Source organism: Branchiostoma lanceolatum, chromosome 9 (assembly GCF_035083965.1).
Source record: "Branchiostoma lanceolatum isolate klBraLanc5 chromosome 9, klBraLanc5.hap2, whole genome shotgun sequence".
NCBI lineage: Eukaryota > Metazoa > Chordata > Leptocardii > Amphioxiformes > Branchiostomatidae > Branchiostoma > Branchiostoma lanceolatum.
This window is the reverse complement of record NC_089730.1, coordinates 3,456,568-3,477,958: the sequence shown is the minus strand read 5'-3', so window position 1 is coordinate 3,477,958 and position 21,391 is coordinate 3,456,568. Positions and strand designations below refer to the sequence as shown.

The 21,391-nt window shown below is 41.6% G+C and overlaps 4 protein-coding genes and 1 long non-coding RNA gene across 5 annotated transcripts in view; 2 read left to right on the top strand and 3 right to left on the bottom strand.

Annotated features, from left to right (window-relative positions):
• The window catches only part of LOC136441410 (zinc finger protein 436-like), a 410,847-nt gene that overhangs the window by 206,217 nt on the left and 183,239 nt on the right, over positions 1 to 21,391 (top strand). The window lies entirely within an intron of this gene.
• On the bottom strand, positions 202 to 2,983 carry LOC136441432 (uncharacterized). Its single transcript, XR_010756884.1, has 3 exons — positions 2,885 to 2,983; positions 1,238 to 1,301; positions 202 to 824 (listed from the first exon to the last, which is right to left on the bottom strand). It is a non-coding gene; the product is annotated as an uncharacterized lncRNA (long non-coding RNA).
• Positions 8,703 to 12,267, bottom strand: LOC136441420 (beta-1,4 N-acetylgalactosaminyltransferase 1-like). The gene is made up of 6 exons (XM_066437703.1): positions 12,086 to 12,267; positions 11,597 to 11,683; positions 10,899 to 11,086; positions 9,941 to 10,081; positions 9,354 to 9,579; positions 8,703 to 8,894 (listed from the first exon to the last, which is right to left on the bottom strand). Exons 3-6 carry the CDS (start codon positions 10,911 to 10,913, stop codon positions 8,707 to 8,709), a joined length of 570 nt encoding a protein of 189 aa, XP_066293800.1. The 5' UTR covers positions 10,914 to 11,086; positions 11,597 to 11,683; positions 12,086 to 12,267; the 3' UTR covers positions 8,703 to 8,706.
• LOC136441995 (beta-1,4 N-acetylgalactosaminyltransferase 1-like) lies at positions 12,416 to 14,732 on the bottom strand. The gene is made up of 4 exons (XM_066438583.1): positions 14,560 to 14,732; positions 13,793 to 13,918; positions 13,177 to 13,283; positions 12,416 to 12,429 (listed from the first exon to the last, which is right to left on the bottom strand). The coding sequence occupies exons 1-4, from the start codon at positions 14,730 to 14,732 to the stop codon at positions 12,416 to 12,418; spliced, it is 420 nt and encodes a 139-aa protein (XP_066294680.1).
• Positions 16,984 to 18,288, top strand: LOC136441994 (bifunctional peptidase and (3S)-lysyl hydroxylase Jmjd7-like). The gene has a single exon (XM_066438582.1). It carries the CDS (start codon positions 16,984 to 16,986, stop codon positions 18,286 to 18,288), a length of 1,305 nt encoding a protein of 434 aa, XP_066294679.1.

Genomic DNA, 21,391 nt, shown 5'->3' with positions numbered 1-21,391 from the left:
TCCTAAGGTCGACTGAAAGGTAAGAGCGACTGAAAATTTGAGGTGAACTGAACTTACTCGTTTTAATGTTAAGTATCAAACTTTATCATGGACTATACCAACACAGATACCAACACAGAACTTTCATGCTAAAATACAAATGTTCAGCTATAATATTATGACAAGATAATACGTCGAAAAATAACACAAGCACAATCAGAGTTTGGAACACAATTCTGAAGAGTTTTTAATGCAGCACAAAGCGATACACAATCACATATCATTGTTCCATTTTTAATGCTAAGCTACTATACTGTGACGTTAGCCTCCCTGGAATACATGTACGCCGCCATTTTGTTTTCCTTACTGTTTGCTATAGCTCGTTTGATCACATTGCATTGTTTTTTTTTGCTTCTGTGTCATGATGTTTTGGACTGCACGAAAGCAAGCGGATGAGACGGAAATATGATATTGTAACTGAATCAACAAACTTCAACAGGGTCAATTTCGTTACTACAAACTGGAACAATTTCTTATTCTTACCATTGTCGACTTTAAATATCAAATTGCTATATAATTTTCTTGTATCCATGGATGTAGTACAGAGATATTCAAGTATGCATGTAAACGGGTCTAAAGTATGCATTAGTTACAATGTATAAAGGGTTCGATCGTGCAGAAACAACATGTCGGTTGTTAGACGGAAATATGTAAATGTGATAAGCTATTAGAGGCACGCCACATTCTCTAAACTACGTGTAGGTGACGTCATTTCGAATTCCTTTTTCCGGAAATGACGTCATCCGATGCCCGTCTGAAGTTAACAGGATCAGACTAGACCGCCGCTAAAATATACGAATATTTTAGTTAATTAACTGATATAGTAAAGAAATTCTTCAAAAAATTTAGACTCAAATAAAAGTTGAGAAAAATAAGGTCTGATGTGTCACATTTATGACCTTTACATTTTTTTCATGAGAACGCTATTAAGATCAAACTAGCAGTAACACATTGTCTGGAAGTCGATTTCTCCTGGCGATGTGGGAACCGCAAAGATTAATATATGGTCCTATGTATGTACATGTACATGTATCTCTTATTGATGAGTATTTTGAGGCTCCCAGGAGGTTAACTTTGGAATATACTGTAAATAATGGACGAATCATTTTAGCCCCCATAAAAGGACGAAGAAACAAATTTCGTAAATCAGCTATGGTTACGTAATAACAACAAAAAAGAAAACAGAACAAGTACGTACTGATAAAGCCGACTAGTGACAAGCGGCGCAGTTTCCCAGGTACACCTTGTAGCCTTTGTCGATGCTACAAAGGACGGCGTGGGAAAAAGGTCAGTAGTCGACTCAACACATGGGGTACACGTACTGGTAGAGCTCTAAACATCATTAATAGAAATATAAGTTTATGAAGAATGCTGCCTGAACGACTAACTCAAAACGATATCAATTTTAGAAAATATGCAATTCATGTACAGCCATCAAGTGCAAAGCTAAGGTTGTTGAAGAGGGACTTTAACGCCAATTTTCCGTTACGTAAATTTCCTGTTACACATGAAACATAGGCTGGGGGACTGAAATCACTGAACAGCTCGACAAAGTGATTTTATATGGGATAGATCAAATTAACCTTCATACACCCGAATGGGGTCATTTTTTACCCCAGGCGTGGATTTTGACGTGCTACTTGAACATGTTTGATCTAAAGATAAATCCCTCCCGTGACTTTGTCAGTACACATGTTTTCTAATCTACCCTAATTTTCTAGGGAGATCGGCACAATACTGTTGACATTACATAAGAAAGTCTGCGTTGAGTCCTCTGGGGTCATTTTTGACCCCAGCAAATATAATGTGCTGTTTTTGAAACCTACCCTCTGTAACTCCTAAACTACTTATTGTTTGGCCACCAAATTTTCAGAGGATGATGCACATGTGAATTAATATGACCAGAACAAATTTTAAGTCATAATGACGTAATATGACGTCATTTTGACGTGATTTCATGTTATTCTATCCGCCATCTTGGATTTTGACCGATGACGTCATCAAATATCAGCATAAAATATTAAATCTAAATCATAAAAGTTACATTAGATTACATAAGATGATAAAATGTAAGAAAATACATTTGTCGTACTAACAAAGCCTCAAAACGACACTGTTTCAACTGAAATTAGCAGATTTGGTAGAATATGCCTTTCAAAAACCTGTTGCCATGGCAACACCAAAAACGATGAACTTACTTTGTAAATTTGAAGTTTTTGTCAGGGACATTTTATGATCATAAAATGTCCCTGACAAAAACTTCAAATTTACAAAGTAAGTTCATCGTTTTTGGTGTTGCCATGGCAACAGGTTTTTGAAAGGCATATTCTACCAAATCTGCTAATTTCATATGAAAAGTCACCAAGTTTGGTGGCTCTCGCGTAAGCTGTTCATTAGTTATGCAATATGAAATTTGGCGTGAGCTTCAAAAATCCCCTGCTGGTCTAAATAGGAATAGCTCAAGACGTGGTCCTTCTAACCTTTTTGCATAAATTATGATAATGAACGGGAATTTTTCAAACTTAGATATGCCAAAACATTCCTCTTACACTGATGAAGCAATGTACAGATAACAATCAGCGAAAAAAAGGGAAAAGGGAGATTTTACTGAACAAAACATTTTGGGGTCATTTTTGACCCCGTTCAGACATTTCAGTCGCAAAAATAGGTTCGGGTGTATGAGGGTTAAGTGTTCAATATGCCCCGTGCACCTTCACAAGAGAAATATTCACATGGGATTAAGACAATGGGGCCCATATGTTACACATAGTAATAATTTTTTTAAACATTGATTTGGACATTTAAAGACGGCTTTTAAGATAAGGAATAAAGAGAACATGTGTACCTGGTGTCATCAGGTGAGGTATAGGTGCAGGTCTTGGCTCCCATGGGGGCAGCTTTCACGGTCACCATGCCTACAGCTGCAGCAGCTGCTTTACTGAACCACTGTAAAACAGTACAAACTAAATCAGGTGTATGAAACAACAAACATTTTACGATTCATGTAGATTATTTTAAGTTATCTATTAGACGTAATAAGATATTACCTTCTATTACGTTGTATTATCACCAATGTATGTATTGCTTTGCTTATCACCATGACATGTACTTAGCTTTTTAAGCATAAATGTACAATAAACGTCTTTCTCATTCTTTAAAGCAAGTTAGGGCTTTGCCAACGAAAACGTTTTACTACAATGTCTTTTTAAGGACACAGTGGGGCAAAACCTCCTATATCAACATCAGATAAATATCTTTTTATCTATATTATCTCAGTAGTATCTGCACGGTTCAGTTCGACATTCTATCAGACGTTTGCGTCCACATGGGCTATCAGAGTCTAAAAACATGAAAAGTATTGTTGTTCTAGATCTGTTCTGACAAAATTACAGTCGGTGTCCTAATGTTTATGCAAACTTGTACACTATGTGTATACTGAACAACAACAGATCACACTACACATAATCACAGTGTACTAAAGAAAAAACAAGAGTCTTAGGACCCAAAATCTCCATGAAACTTTTTTTTGTATTAAACCAGTTCCCCCCATTCTATATCGCTCAATGGTATGACCCCCGGCCACCTGCAGCTGTCGGGGGCTCAGGTTCCACATTGACCCACTTTCGCTATCAACACTAACAGCTGTTAGAAGTGCCACAATGGCCAACACTGCAAATATAGCTTTTCCCATTACTTAGGCAAATTAAGTCCAATTTGCATAATTTGCACTTTATTGTATACATCCCTCTCTAAGCTACCTGCCAAGTAAATAACATGAAAATCTGTCGCTCCTTTCTTCAGTTATTCTCCTTTGAAGATTTTGACAAATACGCCATTGCAGTTCCAGTGACACATACCAGAGGGCCCAAAATCGACCTTGACCTTTCTCCTCCCCACACCTACCCACATACCAAATATCATTTCAATCCATCCACGCGTTCTTCAGTTATGCTGATTTTAAGCGTCCGGTGACACATACATACAAACACGGTGACACAAACATACACACACGCGCACACACACGCAAAGACACTAACTTTGCGTGATTTGCACTTCAGTGTGTACATCTCTGTCCAACCTACCTGTGTACCAAATAACATGAAAATCTGTTGTTCCTTTCTTCAGTTATTCCCCTTTAAAACATTTTTACAAATAGGCCATTGCAGTTCCAGGGACACAAACCAGGGGGCCCCAAATCGACCTTGACCATTCTCCTCCCAGCGCATACCCACATACCAAATATCATTACAATCCATCTACACGTTCTACAGTTATGCTGACTTTAAGCATCCGACGACACACATGCAAACGATTTACCTCCTAACTTATGCAAATTCGGTCTCATTTGCATAGTTTGCACTTAAGTGTGTACAACTTGGTCTAACCTACCTGTGTACCAAAGAACATGACGATCTGTCCATCCACTCTTCAGTTCTTCTACATTTAAGATTTTAACAAATACGCCATTGCAGTTCCAGTCACACATGCCAGGAAGCCCAAAATCGACCTTGACCTTCCTCCACCTGACACCCACCCACATACCAAAAATCAATTCAATCCATGTACAGGTTCTACAGTTATGGCGACTTTAAGCGTCCGGTGACACAAACATACACACAGACACCAAACGCAAGCAAAACAGTATCTCATGAAAAAGCCTTTTTTCATGGAGATAAAAACTTGCTACGAGAGTTGTGGTCTATATGTCCGTTCGTTACGTCGTCAGAGAGAAATTCAACCCATTTTGGTTTTATAATGTCTCGATATGGTTAATGGACGTATTGAATAACATTAGACGATCGCATTTTGATTCATTCTAGTTAATGATAGCAATTTAGTCGTTATATCATAGAAACATGTCTATAGCATTTTGTTACAATATAGTTCGTGAGCAGTTTCGTCAGGTTGGTAACGTTAGATGATAGCTAATATTTCACCTTGCTGTTTTCTTGACCCATTGCTATTTACCACTCTGTCTAGTAGATAGACCTCTGAAAAGTTGACCAAGTTGTCTCTGTCCGATGACGGTCGTCTCTGCTCGCAGAATGATCTTCCAGCGGCGGGAAAACGGTGATATCTTACCTGCCATACAGGCAGATAGATGACTTGGCTAACTCTGATTGGTCTAGAGGTATCTATATTTGAACATTTTCCCACCTAGTGCGTGATATGTGCGTGACAGACGTATGTCGGAAAGGTAGGGAGAGCGAGGTTCTCTGGCGCCAACGTGGGAAAATGTGTGCCTCTCTTAAATCCAAGAATCACAGTGTGAATATTTGTATAGGTGTAGGAATAACTCTTTTAGAAAAAGACATGTCTAATTTATCTCGAAAAAAAGGAAAACTCTGCATAATTGTTTCTATTCTTTACCTTTTAAGGTAGGCAGAACTTTAATCTTACTATAATTTTACACAATTCCAGGTCTTTTAAAACATGTGCGAGACTTGAGGTACAAACAAAGCAGCACTGTTAGCCTCAAAAACAGGCGTCGAACGAGTGCATTCACTCGTGCGGTAACCGGTTATGCAATATCTATACAAAGGCATGCTATATTCGCGCTGCTGTTTTCGAGGCACATAATAGACATCATTCGGAAATCGTAACGTTAAGCCCGGGTTACGCATAGCTGAACATGGCTCCCGAACGCTAGCCGACTCTGGTCGGTGGTAGTTCGAGAGCAGTCTGACCAGAATTAGGCCAAACCTATCTTTGGCGCCGAACATGCGCCGAATCTGCCCCGAACATGCGCCGAACATGTTCCAACCATCTCATAATCAATACACGGTTTACCCCCAACCAAACCACGAATGCTTCCTAACCTACTCCCAACCATCCCGATCTCTAGCCGAATCTCTCCTGACTAATTCCCAACCAGTTGCTAACCCTCTCACGAATTGAAATTGACACATTCAGCGACTTTCAAAAGAGGGTTCATTTTCAGTTTCAATCAAAATAATCCACTCCTCTATGCTGTTAACATCACCAAGACATCGAATTTGGATCAAGGTTAGCTTAGATAAGGCTATTAGCTTTCTTCTCTGTTTTTGGTCGTGTGGAGGTCGGGGCTGATTCGCCCACGTTCTGGTAGTAGTCACTTTAGTTGGGAATGAGTTAGCCGAGATTCATCTACGGCCGAGGGGTGAGTCATGGCTAGGTTGGAAACTAGTTTGGCGTAAGTCAGCAGTGGTTATAGCGTGGTTAAGATTTAAATTTTACTGCTGACTTACTCCCGAACACCAGCCGAACACTAGCCGAATACTAGCCGGCTGTTCCGAATACCAGCCGAACACCAGCCAACCGATTCCAGAGCCGAATGTTTTGAAATTTTCAAAAAGCCAGCCGACTCAGCCGAACGCCAGCCGACTCAGCCGAACGCCAGCCGACATAGCTCCCGAATTACTCCCGAATCACTCTAGCCATGGTCGGGGAGAGTCGGGAGGCCATGTTCGGCTATGTGTAAAGCCCAGGTTACACATAGTCGAACAGGGCCTCCCGACTTTCCCCCGACCATGGTTTGAGTGATTCGGGAATGATTCAGGAGCTAGGTCGGCTGGTGTTCGGCTGAGTCGGCTGGCGTTCGGCTGAGTCGGCTGGCTATTTGAAAATTTCAAAACATTGGGCTCTGAACGGAGGGTCTGGAATGGGTCGGCTGGTGTTCGGCTTGTGTTCGGCACGGCCGGCTAGTATTCGGCTAGTGTACATGTTCGGCTGGTGTTCGGGAGTCATGTTCGGCTATGTGTAACCTGGGCTTAACCTGGGCTTAACATGATATAGTGGCACAAATGATATAACGCGGGATGTTTTTAGAAAGAGTGGTTTGAACAGCGACATGTCTGATTCGGAGACTAGTTGATGCTCGTTGCAAGACGTCATACTTACCTGTTAGTCTCTACCAGACTAACTGCGCCGGGTATAGGGAGACCATTTGCCGGGGGACTTTGGCCATGGAGGGTAACATTCGCAGTCGCAGTTAATATTGGACCCTATCTCCGTAGCCGACTCCCTTCATACAATTGACTCTATTTTGGCCAAACCCGCTGAGGATGGTAGAGCCTACCAGTTTCGACTGTTGAAATACCAACGAGTCGGGATAACATCCATGTTTCATAAGTAACTGGTGCCGTGAGAAAAAGGTGTCAAGACAAAATTGTCAACCATGTATTCTACGTAACTGTTCTGGAGGGGGACGGGCGAAGGAGAAAGAGAGAGAGAGAGAGAGAGAGAGAGAGAGAGAGAGAGAGAGAGAGAGAGAGAGAGAGAGAGAGAGAGAGAGAGAGAGAGACAGAGACAGAGACAGAGCTTTCGCTGCCGTATTTTTGTCTCCATGAAAAAAGGCTTTTTCATGGAGATACTGTTTTGCGTGCGTTCGGTGTTTGTGTGTATGTTTGTGTCACCGGATGCCTAAATTCAGCATAACTGTAGAACATGTACATGGATTGTAATGATATTTAGTATGCGGGTAGGTGTTGGGAGGAGGAAGGTCAAGGTCGAATTTGGGCCTCCTGGTATGTGTCTTCGGAACTGCAATGGCGTATTTGTAAAAATCTTCTAAGGAGAATAACTGAAGAAAGGAACGACAGATTGTCATGTTATTTGGTACACTGGTAGGTTGGACAGAGATGTACACACTTAATTGCAAATTATGCAAATGAGACTTAATTTGCATAAGTAAGGAGGAAAATCGTTTGCATGTGTGTCACCGGATGCTTAAAGTCAGCATAACTATAGAACGCGTAGATGGATTGTAATTATAGTTGGTATGTGGGTAGGTGTTGGGAGGAGAAAGGTCAAGGTCGATCTGGGGCCCCCTGGTATGTGTCACTGGAACTGCAATGGTGTATTTGTAAAAATCTTTCAAGGAGAATAACTGAAGAAAGGAACGACAGATTTTCAGTTATTTTATACGCAGGTAGGTTGGACAGATATGTACAAACTGAACTGCAAATTATGCAAATTGGGACTGAATTTGCATAAGTAATGAGAAAAATCTACAGGTCCATTGTAGGCATACTATGACAGCTGGCACGGCCACCTGTTGGGTTCGAATCTGGGATAAGAATTCCCCAAGCAACCTATGGCACATAAATCACAACAAGCAGCAGCAACAACAAATAGCTGGGCAAATAAAAAAAAACACCACATATAAAAACAAATTTCATGGAGATTTGGGGGTCTTACTCCAATGTAAACAAAACATTGTATGTGTAGGCCTTCGTAGTTTTTAGACCACGCCCACTTCCTGTGTCATCGCACCAAATATGGTACCCGGACCGATTCTCACGCCCGGACCAAATCTAATAGAACACCGGTACTGTAACGATATGAATTTACACCAAGTAAGTGCTTATTTTGTGACTAATCTCCTGATCTCATGCAACACCAAACGTGACAAAAGTGACATCTTAGAACAGCGTAACTAATATGCAACAGATCATTCAGGCAGGCTGGGAGTTTTGATAGCAAGACCAAGGGAGTTTGGCTGTAGGAAACCTAGTTATGTTCTTTGAATAAAGATACTGACAAGTTGTAAACAGTTTATTTATGTTTCTGTCATTATTGAAGTTTAGTAAAACACAATGTTAATTTTTCAAATTGTTCAGGTAAACCTCTGTACCGGTACCTGTACCTGATGTTACGTTTAGGTACACAGCACTAGTAGGAAATACTTCATACGTCGTCTTTGTTCCAACATTTGACATTGTATTTGAAATACTCATATTTGTTCAAGAATTTCATGTATTCTCTCCCAGGTTGGCGAAATTTGACGTATTGGTCATTGCTCTTCTGGTTGTGGCCGATTTTTGCGAAGCTGCAAGCTGCCGACCGCAACTTTCCTAGCCCCTCGTAGAAAAATTCTGGTAACAAGAAAAACAAGAATAGAGTAGGAAAAAGGCTTTAGAAAAGACTTTCAATTTAGACCATGTTAGCTTAATTTGGATGAATTTGCATAAAGAGCCCTTAGCTGGAACCATGTCGTCCCACCATAGTACATCATACCTACAAGTTATCGATAGCACATCAAGATGTCATTCTATGGTACTGGACCAATTATGTACGTACTAGCTGAGCGTTCTGGACCTTATTATGGACATCGAGACAATAGTCGAGACGAGAACAGTTTACAAGTCAGGGGCCTGTACCTTTGACCTTGCGCATGCGTAATTAGAACCGTGAACGATCGTATACATCATGGGGATATAAACCACTACGTCTGAATATGCTACAGCTCTAGCATGAGCTAGCTAGGGCAAAGTTTTGACTAAACAGGAGGCCTTTAACAACATGGTGGTTTACGGAAAACGAGACATTCTCACCGGTATGAGCGAATCGTGAGTACGCCGGGTCGAACCCGACCTCTCTGACCTTGTCAGTGCGACCCAGGAAGAAGTTAGTGACCCGGAAAACCCTATGGCATTCTGGGAAGTCTTTCAATGTCCCGTATGTTCCAATGGTCTGGACGAGACAGTCGCCTTCCTCGTCTCCCTCCAGGATGTTCAGTTTCTTTAGGCTGATGCGGTCCCGTCCCACCAAGCCAGACACCTTAAGACAAAGCAATCATCAAGGACCCTGGTCTGCAGCGACATCTAGCAAGATGTACATGCAATACATGCATGCAATCGTAAGATTCTAGCTACATGCACATGGTGAAAAGAATCTATGATTCGATGTCCATAAACAGTTTCTGTAATGGTCAGTAATTTCTGCTGTTCAATGCCTAACAATTATTCAGGTTTTTTTTTTTTTCTATGAAAGATATAGTCATATTTTTAATGATCATGGAAGGAATGAGTTACCGAAGTTCAATTCCCATTATCAATGTTATCTGATATCAACCATTACATTGGTTTCAAAAAGAAAGGCAAAAAACGCCTGATATAATTTTGTTTCCCGATCAACTTACTATGTCGATGTCAGCATTGTCTAGAACATCGACGAATTTTTCCAGCTTGGTTTCCGGTATGAACAGAAAGTCGTCATCCACCCAAAGCATGTAGGGAGTTTTCACTTGTGACACCGCCAGGTTCCGCCCAGCAAACCAGCCCTGTGGGAAGGAAGAAAATGCAAAGTAATTTTCTTTGGTGCACAACCTTTTTTTTCTCTGCTAATGTACAGGCTAGGGGTTATCGTGTCCAGGCACGGAACGGGATACAGGCCAACTATCCGAAACTGTGCCCGGAAGCGCTGTCAATCACTGTGATTGACGGGCCGCGGGACAGTGACATACTTATTCACGTTTCCATATAAGGTAGCGTGGTTTTGTATAAGGCAGCGTGTTTTTGTTTCCCTCAGCCCCGCCATCTTTGTTTTTCGTGGCGCTGGATACGATCCACTACTATAAAGAACATACGATGCTAATGGAATGCATACGCGATCCACTAATAAGAAACATACGATCCTTTCGGAATCCATACGATCCTTGAGGGAAACATATAACATAATAATTCCGTAAGAATATTACTTTTCTTAGTAGTGCATCGTATGCATTCCGCAAGGACCGTATGTTTCTTAGTATATTACACCGTCGAATATTGTATGATATATTACAGTGTTTAAGCACAAGATTGAGTTTTTCAGATGCAGTAGAACATACGCCATAGTGTGCTTAAATATGACAGCAAATGGACTATAATTCGATATAAATCTTTAACGTGTCATTTTTCAGATCTTTAGCAGTACTAAGATACCACCCGATCCTTTGATATACGTGTAATTTACACATGTAAATCATGTATGACCTTCTAGAAGCTGTTGTCATAAAAAGGGACTGAGAAATTGCGATTTAGTTAATCTCAGAGTCTAATTTTCGTTCTTTGTCACTGACCATGTACTTGTAGAATATAGTCAGCTTATAGTCTTACCACACCGAAAGGCATGACGTAATGGTCCACGTTGTCTCCCTGGAGATTCTCGACCGGACGGCTGTCGTCTGCGATGACAATCCGGATGGTCGGGTAGAACTTCCGGATACTCCGGATCAGATTCCGGACGGAGAAGTACCTCAGGAAGGTCTTGGTGACGATCGTCACCTTTCGATCGATATTGTCGTCTGCAAGGCGGTTGCCGGGGAAACAAGGTCAAAGTCTATCGACCTGCCCAGGTCACGTGGGGAGGGGGGTGTCTTGGTGAAACAATGCTATCCGACTATTACTACTGAGAAAGAACTTCACCCTATCTGGTACACAAAGCGACATTTTCTATGTATTTTTCTATCCAACTCCTTTATCCATATACATAGGTCTTGTTTTCTATAAATCATTCCAAAAATGAGACAGAACTGCCCATACATGACCATATTGTAACCCAAATACTGTATCGATAATATTTTGTAGTTAGAATTGTAGAATAGCCTTGTAGTATTGTTGATTTTATGCCATATATTGTACCATGTACGATTGTTGAGCAATAAAGTTCATTTATTCATTCATTCATACACAATGCGACCAAATTTAGACCGTGCTATCGACTGACAGACCCTAGGGCCTACTTAGGAAATATGTAAAATAATGAACAAGGTTGCCATAGCAACCAGGCAGGGAACGCCCACTTCCAGCCTTACCGGATCCGGGGTCATACAGGAGCGGAACAGGCCGGAAGTTGATCCTAATCGGGATGGTGACGTCATGGTCCAAGTACCGGAAGTTGACTTTTTGTGGGATAAAAAAAACAAACTTCGTTTTAATTTTTTCCTAAATCTTTTGCTTACAATAGTTATGAATTGATATATAATGTAATCTATAGGGTTTATGCCAAATCAACATATTTTCTTCCTCAAATAGCAATGCATAGTTAATCTTATCTTGGAATCTTATGAAAGCTTGGTTAATCCTACCACTTTTGTGTGAGAACGTTTTCGTTGTTCCGTTTTCACTATCGATTTAGACAGTGATGTATCGATACTTGGCTTATAAGTACCGTCTTTTGCATTTGGGCTCTTGCTTTTGTATCGATTAAAAGCTGCGCACAATGTGTACTTAGGACCACAGATTTTTGGTAAGAAAGATTACTCGATGAATGTAGATCTATAGATAAAAAAAAGAAAATTTACCCAAATCGAGTTTTCCTAGTTCAGGTTCTGTGTTGATGTAGACTAGAAAGTCCAGTTGCCGGTTTAGATGAACCAGAGACGAGCTCACGATCTTTAACGACCTGGTATTTCGTCCGCTCGTGTCAACGTCGGCAACTTCCGCCGCGATATCGAGAACTCCGAACTCTGCCGAAAATTCCACCTACGAAAACAATTCGTCTTGTTCTATATTGCAATGGTGGTTGTATCTATGTGATCTTGACAAGTATACAATACTAGACTTACACATAATATCTATATTCTAGTCTAGGATATATTTCTTACATCCCCCATTCCACAAGGACGGCGACCTCACTGCGCCCAGGCTGCGACGTAAAATTTTACAAATTGCTAAACAAATTTCATAGATATAAATTATTTTTTACGTTTTTGTGTATTGTTGTCATTTTAATCATCCTTTTACACTTACATGATATTCCAATTATGGAATCAATGGTTAGATAAATCATGTTCAGGTCGCAGCGAGCGAGGTAGAAGTGCGATTACAGTGTTGTGGAATACGGGCCATGGAAGGGAAACTCTTACCTTATATTGTTCTCTTAAACCGGTGTCATCGACTGAAAGTCCTGTAAAAGATTTTGTGAAACGTTTATATTGTTAATCAATGGCTAATAGTATGCACGATCAAAAGATAATTGAAATTTCTCTTTATTTGCATTGCAAGACTCTTTTTTTATTGATAGCTGTATATGTGTTACACTTATATGTATATGTGTTGTACGTTTGGGACCGCATAGTGATGTCATCCCCTGTTATTGTACATATGTAAATACTTTGCGTTTGGAAATGCATCTCATGATCATGTATAAGCATCGGCACCTGTGCTGCATTGCTATGTGAACCAGTCATAATTTCCTTGAAGAAGGTGACAGATGGTCACCGAAACGTCGGTGGAATAAACCTCTTGGTTGTGTAAAAAAAGGTGTATTTTTATTCTTCTCAAATTGACCCCAAAAGACTACAATTTCTACGCCATGCTTCCAACCTCTCATTATCTTAAAGGAAACTTTTGGATGTTCTTGTTCTGTCATTATTCAGAATGTAAAACTTACCCGGAATGCCAATAGCTTCTCCCGGTACGACCTGTAGCCCCATGGAGGGATAACTCAGTGGACAGTGTCCCCTTACCAGCAACAGGGGGTCAGACATCCTCGATACTCTGTTAGTAGAGGGTATTTTTACAGATTAATCGTGAAACTGTCGCCGTAGTTTTGTTTTCGCGGCTTTTGCGGTGACCTTTTCACCGTGAATCCATGACACCGCGGATAAGTGTTTCTACTGTGCGGTTAAAAATTGTTTCAACCGCGAACTTAAAGCACCGCCAAAATTGCATTTTCCTTCTAGCTTACCGCGAAATAAAACCATCGCCAAAGTATTTAAATTTACAGTAGCATCGTTGAGATTTGTTGTTGATACGTTTTTACCAAATATTTGGCTGCCAACAACCTAGAAATATTTACTCAGACGACAAACCCAGTGTTTTATTCAAATGTTACAACGTTGTTTGCCTTGTAGCGCCTAGTTGCACATAGGTCAACAAGTTTCCTTACTGTTTCCGTAGCATGGGATTATGAAAAGGAAAGGGTTGCTTCTCGGACACCATTTTACGTCCCTTCCGAAAGACAAGTGCAACTCCAACCGAGGTGCCCCGTACGGTAAGCTAATTACCTGTCACGAAATTTCTCCAGTTCTTTCTTCCTTCGCTTCTTTAGGTCTTCCTTCTCGTCTTTAGCCATGGCCTTGGTGAAAGAAAGCGACTTTTCTTCGCAGACGCAGGGGCCTCGGTCAAGCAGTCTGGTGTGAAACGGAGGTAGAGTTTTTGTCAACACATTCCTTAGATTAAGATCAGAGTAAGGCCGACTTGGCTCAGACAGTACACAAGGCAGGTTGGCGCTAGCCTCCATAGCAGGCTCTTTGGGCCTCAATAGGGGCTTATAATACACGTATTGCTGATGACTTCTTCTCGTACTATAGACCACCAGCCCGTAACTATTAGGCCCTGCTATGGAGGCTAGGTGGACGCACCCAGGAAAAAACACGTCGGTGGGAAATTCTTATGTTGTTGAAACAGTTCTTCGGATATGTTATGGACATCATTGCCCCTATAAAGCCATTTTAAGCTACAGCCAAACCATGTACAAGTTGCAACCTCTACATAAGGACCACCTGGTCAATTATATACAATCAAACCTCTACTAACTAACAGCTCTACATAAGGACCACCTGGCCAATGCTACTCTTTTTTTGGTGGTCTCTTAGATACTTTTCCCCATTGACATAAGCAATACGAATCCTGTCCATGTAGTGACCACCTGTCCACAAAGACCAGATATTATCGGTCTCCTAATTAACTAAGAGGTCCTCTTGGACAGTCTTGATTTATCGAGAAATCGTGAAATTTTCGCAGCAAGTCAGTAAAACAAAAAGGAACTCACCTCGCTGTCTCGTTGATCCAGGTAACAGGGATGTCTTCTTTTGTCAGCTGTTTCTTCCACCGCGACACTCCTTCGGCGCTAAGTGTTGAATCTGACACCATGACGTACAGCGTCACACCGACCAAGGCGAATCCCAAACATACGCACACTTTTTTCAGCGTACTTTGAGCCATTCGTTGTCCCCTCAAACGGTTCCGTAAGTTAATTTTTGTGGAATACGGAAGACAGGCAGTGTCAAACCCTTGTCTCTCGTCTGTGAAGCGAAGTAAAACTTACATCCGGGTTCTTACTTAACCTAGGAACAGGCTCCTAGACAGAAGGACGCTTTCTTTCTTAGCCTATATATAGAAGGCTTCTGACTTGGGCTTTGAATTTAGGGAGATACACTGTTTACTGGTGGTAACTTTCTTCTTCTTCTTTTTCTTTCTTTTTATCGCACAATTGAAAAAGAAACACAGTACATTTTGTATAAGCCTAAAAAAGCACGTAGCAGAACCTGATTTTGGCTTATATTTTCTGATTCGCAGGCGTGTTGAACTACGTACCATAATAAACACTGTCTTATCAAAGATACTTTAGATAAACAGCAATTCCCTCGATTGAACGCTTTCATCGAGGCTGCTTCCCACGTTTGCAGGAGAAGGATGTCACCAAACGACAGCTGATCCCACTTAAGTTAAGTTTTCCGTGCTCGCAGGTGTCCAGAAGGACGGACTTGTATGACCTAGATAGCTCCAAGATAACCTCCTTAATGGTGCTTGCAACTGGTGTCAAGTTTCACCGAACAACAACAGAACAAAAGATACTCATGACGGAGAAAGAAAGAAAGACCGACTCTCGCTTATCAGAGTCTTGCGATTTATCAATCTCCGTGCAGCGTATGGCCCCGTATCTGTCAAAAATCTATATTTCCGTATTCTGCTTGACCTTAGCTTCCGGATCACTGTTCGAAGTTTGGATACGTTAAGCCCCCCCCCCCCCCCCAAAAAAGAAGAAAATTGGTATCTGTCAGGATCTGAAGCCTTTTCGTGCAGTGCAAACGACAAGCTATCAATTAAACGCAATACATATTTGCCACCTGTCACTGTAAGTGTGTTCTATTTATTCAGTTGTAGATACGTATCTCAAGATGTTTGACTCCAAGGGGCTTTGTTTTTCGTTAATCCCATAAAAGGGTTCTTTAAAGTGTTCCCTACTTACGAAAAGGACTTTCTTTTCCTTCACTTTTCTCACAGATCACTACAAAGACTTGACTGGATAGACCGCCTCCAATAATTGCATTTTCTGATTTCAATGTTTCAGAGAAAACGGTAGTCGATATTCTAGCGGAAGCAGAGTGATGTAATAACGTTGGCATATAATATCGGTTCCAGAGTATGTTACGTTGTTCTGGACACCCAATCACACTAAAAGACGTCAAATCCGCCGATGTCTTTGCTTCTAACGGCCACAAATACGGCATTGGCGACTGTTTACCTTCAAGATAACTTCGATGTGGTGTGTCACCGATCTCGGTCTGTTCTCCCTATATCTCGACTTAATTTGAAGACCTGTCGATTATTTCTGGCTCCGGATGACCCTAAGATAGTTTGCCACCTGATACCCTGCGACACCCAGAGTCTATGATGTCGCGGTAAAAAGTGGTGCAACGAAAATACTAAACGCTTCATACTACTAGTACTGTGTTTACGTGCAAGCTAGCGAGGCCTGAACATGGCTCTATGGTAGTATAATAAGTTGGCGTTAAAATCGTATGAATGATAAAATGAAGCAGGAAGATAATTTCGTGAAATTATGAATGAAATCTCAAAGTAAGGTTTGTTCAGTCGGCGTATAAATAAGCTGACTGTCGAGGTGAGTCGGTTGCAGTTCCGTCGACCTCCGCCTGACCCCTTTTAGAATAGGCGAAATACTGCATTCTGCTACCTCAAGACAATTCTTTTGGTAGCATTTTCACCTGATACCGGAAGTAGGAATGATGGGTACGCACAGGTGAGGTCGACCTGTCGAACAGGTGAGGTCGACCTGTCGAACAGGTGAGGTCGACCTGTCGAACAGGTGCTGCAACATTACTGCACAGACTTCTTTTCTCGCTACTGTGTCAGACAACATCGTCACCAATCTGCAACGGTAAAGCGATCTGACCAGGCGGCTGTCTGTAAGTATATATCCCGTACTTCAGTTGTTTTTACACGTTCGGACTGATACATAGGTGAGTGGAATCGGTCGGTAAACCAGGACGATAGAGAACCGCGCAAACAGAGGAAAACTACGATAAAAACGCCAATATGGGAGCCTACAGGATCTGAACAAGACCCGGAAAAACTGATCACACCAAACTGGTCACAGCTCTGCGAGTGTGCGTCTGAAAACGAATCACCGAGACGTCTATAATCAGACCACCTGCTAACTTGTGCTGCCGAGATGTCCCCGATCAAGGCCGTGCTGTTTTGGACGTTCATTTCCGTGTTGTGCGTGGACGCTATTTTTGCTAAGGACGTGGGAGACGATGACGTCCCGTTTCCCCCCACCCTCCAACCGAGCGACTCTGGCCTCCTAGTCGGCCATTTGTTACCGCTGGGCTACCAGAGAGAACCAGAAGGGCCCGTCAAGGAGTACACACAGCCGTTGGCTCCGACAGAGTTCTGGGAGCAGCACGCAAGGGACCCCTACGTACCTCTTGTGTACAGACAAGCGATCGCCAAGGCCCCTGCCGTCACCAACTGGCAGAGTGATGAGTACATCAGGGAGAAGTATGGAGACTTGGACGTCCTGGTCGAGAAGAAGATCGAAGATCGTATGAATCCTGTCCGCCTGAGGATGCCCCTGAGCGAGTTCCTAGACAACTACCACGACAAGCAATGGTACGTGGTGTCTTTGCTGCCCGACCCCATGAGAGCCGAAATGCAGGTGCCTCGCTCGCTACTCTGTGGGAACTTTAAGGATAGCATCCTAGAGTCGAACCTGTGGTTATCGTCCGGTGGGACGAGGTCGGTTCTACACTATGACGCCGACCACAACCTCCACTGTCTGATCTCTGGGCGGAAAGACTTCATCATGATCCCCAACAAGTACGGAGATAAGCTGGACTTGGCGGACAACAAGAAATCCGGATCTGGTTTCACTCACATGAATGTGGATAAAGTCGACCTCGTGAAAAATCCAGAAGTGTCAGAAGTTCCCTGGACCTGGGCCACCCTCCAACCCGGAGACTGTATCTTCATTTCGTCGCGTTATTTCCACCAAGTCAGGTCGTACGGGCGCAGCGTGGCCGCCACCATCATGTGGGACCCCTTCCGTGAGTTTAACGACTCAGACTGCGCCACAAGAGACATCGACAAATACACGGCACTGAGTGACGTCAGGCTACAGTGGACGTACAAGAAGGGAGACAAGGTCATCGACATGGGGTACATAAACGTGGAGACGATGAGGAACATCCTTCTGAACGAAATGGAAGACGAAGAACTCGACAAGTTTACGCCTGAGGTTCTCTCGATCATTTACGCGTACAACCTGCTGGATGAAGAAGAAGACGAGCAGTTAGGAGAAGAGGACATGGAATATGTTAGAAAAGTCTTTTCCCTCATGGACAAGGATCAGAAAGGGTACTTAACTGAAGAAGAGCTGCGAGGGTTGGACATTGAAACGCTGAAACTAGTTACGCGTTTGATAGAACCTGCACACGGGCCTATTGGAGAGAACACGGGATCACGTGATGAGCTGTGACACACACATGGTAACATTATGGCGTTATCTGAATTATCTAACCTTTTCTGATCTACGAAACCTTTCTAAAATCCAAACACTTACCACGCAGTTGTAATCTAGGCCAGCGATAGTATTTTGTTGTATTTTGCTCAAGTTAAAAACACAATCTGCACTTTGGAAACAAAATAGTTTAGAAAGTAAAGGGGTGAGAAAGAGTGACCAATATCGTCCATGTGTGATCTCCTCCTTATCTGAATATAATAGGTGAAACAAATGAATGAAAGCAGACAATTAAGTAATGAATACAATGTTGGGAGTCACAGGAAAAGGGTTTACTTAACAACTGATAAGTTCACTATTCACTATGTATGGTCTGAGGGGGTTTTAATTAAGTTTTTTTAAATAAAACTTTATTGTTATTCTGTACAAAAATATAAAAGTACAAGCAGTAACTGTCAATTATGTGCGCTGTGATATGGACATACAATCATTCATATTTTCTTAATAAGCATTCGGATTTGAACAATGTTACGATGTCCATTGGATTCGTTCCGTACTTAAACTTACAAATTGTGCTTTTCCCCAGTAGTTCATTAATGTATTGAAATTATTTTACATTGGAAAGGTGGAATCCTAAGATTACATCTTGTGTGGTTAATGACAGTGTATATCCATATTCAAAAAGGAAATAGTTTTCAACTTCTGACCATAAAGGTTTTTCATTTATACATTCAAAAAGAAGTGTTCTATATAGTCAACAGCATCACAGACAGCACACTTATTGTTTGTTGCTGTTCCATATTTGAATAAACTGACCCTGTGGGATAAATATTGTGTAAAATTTTTCCATTGTAAAGATCGCAATTTTGGTTCTTTTATCATTCGAAATGGGCCTCCCATATGGCTTTCCATGGGTTAGTTTGGAAGTCAAAATGTGGAAATCTTTTCTCCCAAGCACTTTGAGGAACGGGTTTGGTTTCCTTTTGTAATGTTAATATATTTCTAAAGAAACTTTTGTTTTGGACTGTCCCGTCGTTACCAAGTAATTTGATTTGATGAACTTCATCAGAATGAAGTACTACTCTCCAGCTAGATGGAATAGCATTCACAAGAGCGTTGTACTCGAAGATTAAACCCGGGTAATTTCCTACAGTATTCTTAACATCATTCAGAGATATAACATTACCATAACAATCAATTACATCCTTGACATACACAATATTCTTGTTAATCCAACTACGGTAGAACAACATTTTCCCTTAATTTGTGTATTATGTACAAACTTGAAAGTTTGTACATAATACACAAATTGTTCCACAAGAGTTGTGATGCTATGTCTGTTACATTTTCTATTTCTTCCACTGGCTTTACCTTGTACCACACACAGATCATATTCTTGTAGAAATTAGGTAGCGACTGTATATAGCCTATAGGCTGTAATTGAGACATCTTGCAGTTACACTTAAAGATAGTTAGATTGGGTCCAAAGATATCCAAATAACTGAGCTGGATTTTTTTTCCAACTAGGCCAGTGTATCAGTATAAAGTAATTTCTTAACCCATTTTAACATACAGGTTGCTTGAAAAATTTTCATGTCTATCATATTTAGACCACCCGCTGCATATTCTTGAATAATGACATTAAGTTTCACTCTGTCTTTTTTCCATATAAATTTAAAGAACAGAGAGTTTACCTCATTGTGAAAAGTGTCTGGAGGTATTAGTGCGCTCAACATATAAGAAAGTTGAGATGCAACTAAACTTTTAAGAAGCAATATTTTGCCCAAGATACTTAAATACCGAGGGAACCAAGAAGACAATATCTTTTTCATTTTACAAAATTTGTCGTTCCAGTTGTCTTCTAGTTTTCTTCACTACAATAACAGTTGATTACAGTGGCGTCGTGTGGCGTAATGGATAGAGCATCCGACTGTCAAACAAGGGGACCCGAGTCGAACCCGGTCTGCCCCCAGACATGTCTGAACATGCGCTCGGACGTTGTGCCCTTGGGAAAGGCACTTAAAGGACTTTCCCCGCTTCACTCATGTGTAAATGAGTATCTAGCTCATCTAGGGTTAGGGACGTCCCCCGGAAAAGAAGTAAAATGGAGGTCCCGTGTTTGGGGAGAGTCACACCCGGCGCTCGTAAAAGAGCCCACCACACCTTTCGAAAAAGAGTAGGGGCATTCCCCGGTGTGCGATGGTCCAAACTTTTGAAAAGGTGATAGTTCACCTGTTATGTCAATCCTTCCACAAATGTGGTAAATCTTAATGAATAAATAGATAAATAAATAAATAATTAAGAATATAAATAGATCACACCAACACGACTGAAACCGTGATAAGACTCTCATGCTGTAAAACGCCACCCTGCAGTTCACATCATATCACCATTGTGTGAGAATGATAATGGCAGCGCGTACACCAGCGCCGACTAGCGGAAAGTATGGCTAGTTCAGGACAAACTCGATCTTGAAGACTTACAGGGGAGGGGCCAGCAAATACTTCTAGCATCCAAAAGGCCTAAAAACACACATAAGGAAAGGCTCCAAAACACACTTACCAGTATTTCAATGTCCCAAAGTTCCTTTCCTCTGGCTAGCTAAACATGTCTACTTACCAAATCTGGAAAAAGCAGAGTTTCGACTCCGGCGTTTTCTCCGGCTACAGGCCTCCGAACAAAACAAAGCTGACCTTTCACCCCCCCAGCTGGTAGAGGCTTGCATCACCATGCCGACAACAGGCCCCAGAAGATGTAAGATTACACCACTAGGGTCAACTAAGGTCAACATTTTTGTCTAGATTTGAAAAGTAAACACTCCTCTTGTACCTCTGGAAGAAAATTGGCCTAATCTGACCATACATGGCCCCTAGAAAAAAATCTCAAAAATAATAAGAGAAAAATACAAATGGTAGGCAAACTGCACCGTCTGCGCAGGTCATATTTCCCGGTCCCTCCCCTACATGTATGAACCAGGGATGTTCAATTAATGTGCTAGAAAAAATTCCCTGATCGCCTTATAGGTATTGTAAAGGACGGAAAGGAAGTTTTATTATTAATCAAAACTTGTTTAAAAATGCACGTCTCTATATATTAAGTCATGTGCTTGATTTCATCTCTG

What these genes read in the sequence shown, in the direction of transcription:
- LOC136441995 (XM_066438583.1), bottom strand. Translation starts at nt 14,732, where the DNA reads ATGGCTCAAAGTACGCTGAAAAAAGTGTGCGTATGTTTGGGATTCGCC. An exon ending in TGGATCAACGAGACAGCGAG is followed by an intron (nt 13,919 to 14,559) that starts GTGAGTTCCTTT and finishes GTTTCACACCAG; the next exon opens with ACTGCTTGACCGAGGCCCCT. An exon ending in CTGGAGAAATTTCGTGACAG is followed by an intron (nt 13,284 to 13,792) that starts GTAATTAGCTTA and finishes CTCTACTAACAG; the next exon opens with AGTATCGAGGATGTCTGACC.
- LOC136441994 (XM_066438582.1), top strand. Translation starts at nt 16,984, where the DNA reads ATGTCCCCGATCAAGGCCGTGCTGTTTTGGACGTTCATTTCCGTGTTG.
- LOC136441420 (XM_066437703.1), bottom strand. An exon ending in ACAATGCTGACATCGACATA is followed by an intron (nt 9,580 to 9,940) that starts GTAAGTTGATCG and finishes CTTTGTCTTAAG; the next exon opens with GTGTCTGGCTTGGTGGGACG. An exon ending in CTCACGATTCGCTCATACCG is followed by an intron (nt 8,895 to 9,353) that starts GTGAGAATGTCT and finishes TCTTGTTACCAG; the next exon opens with AATTTTTCTACGAGGGGCTA.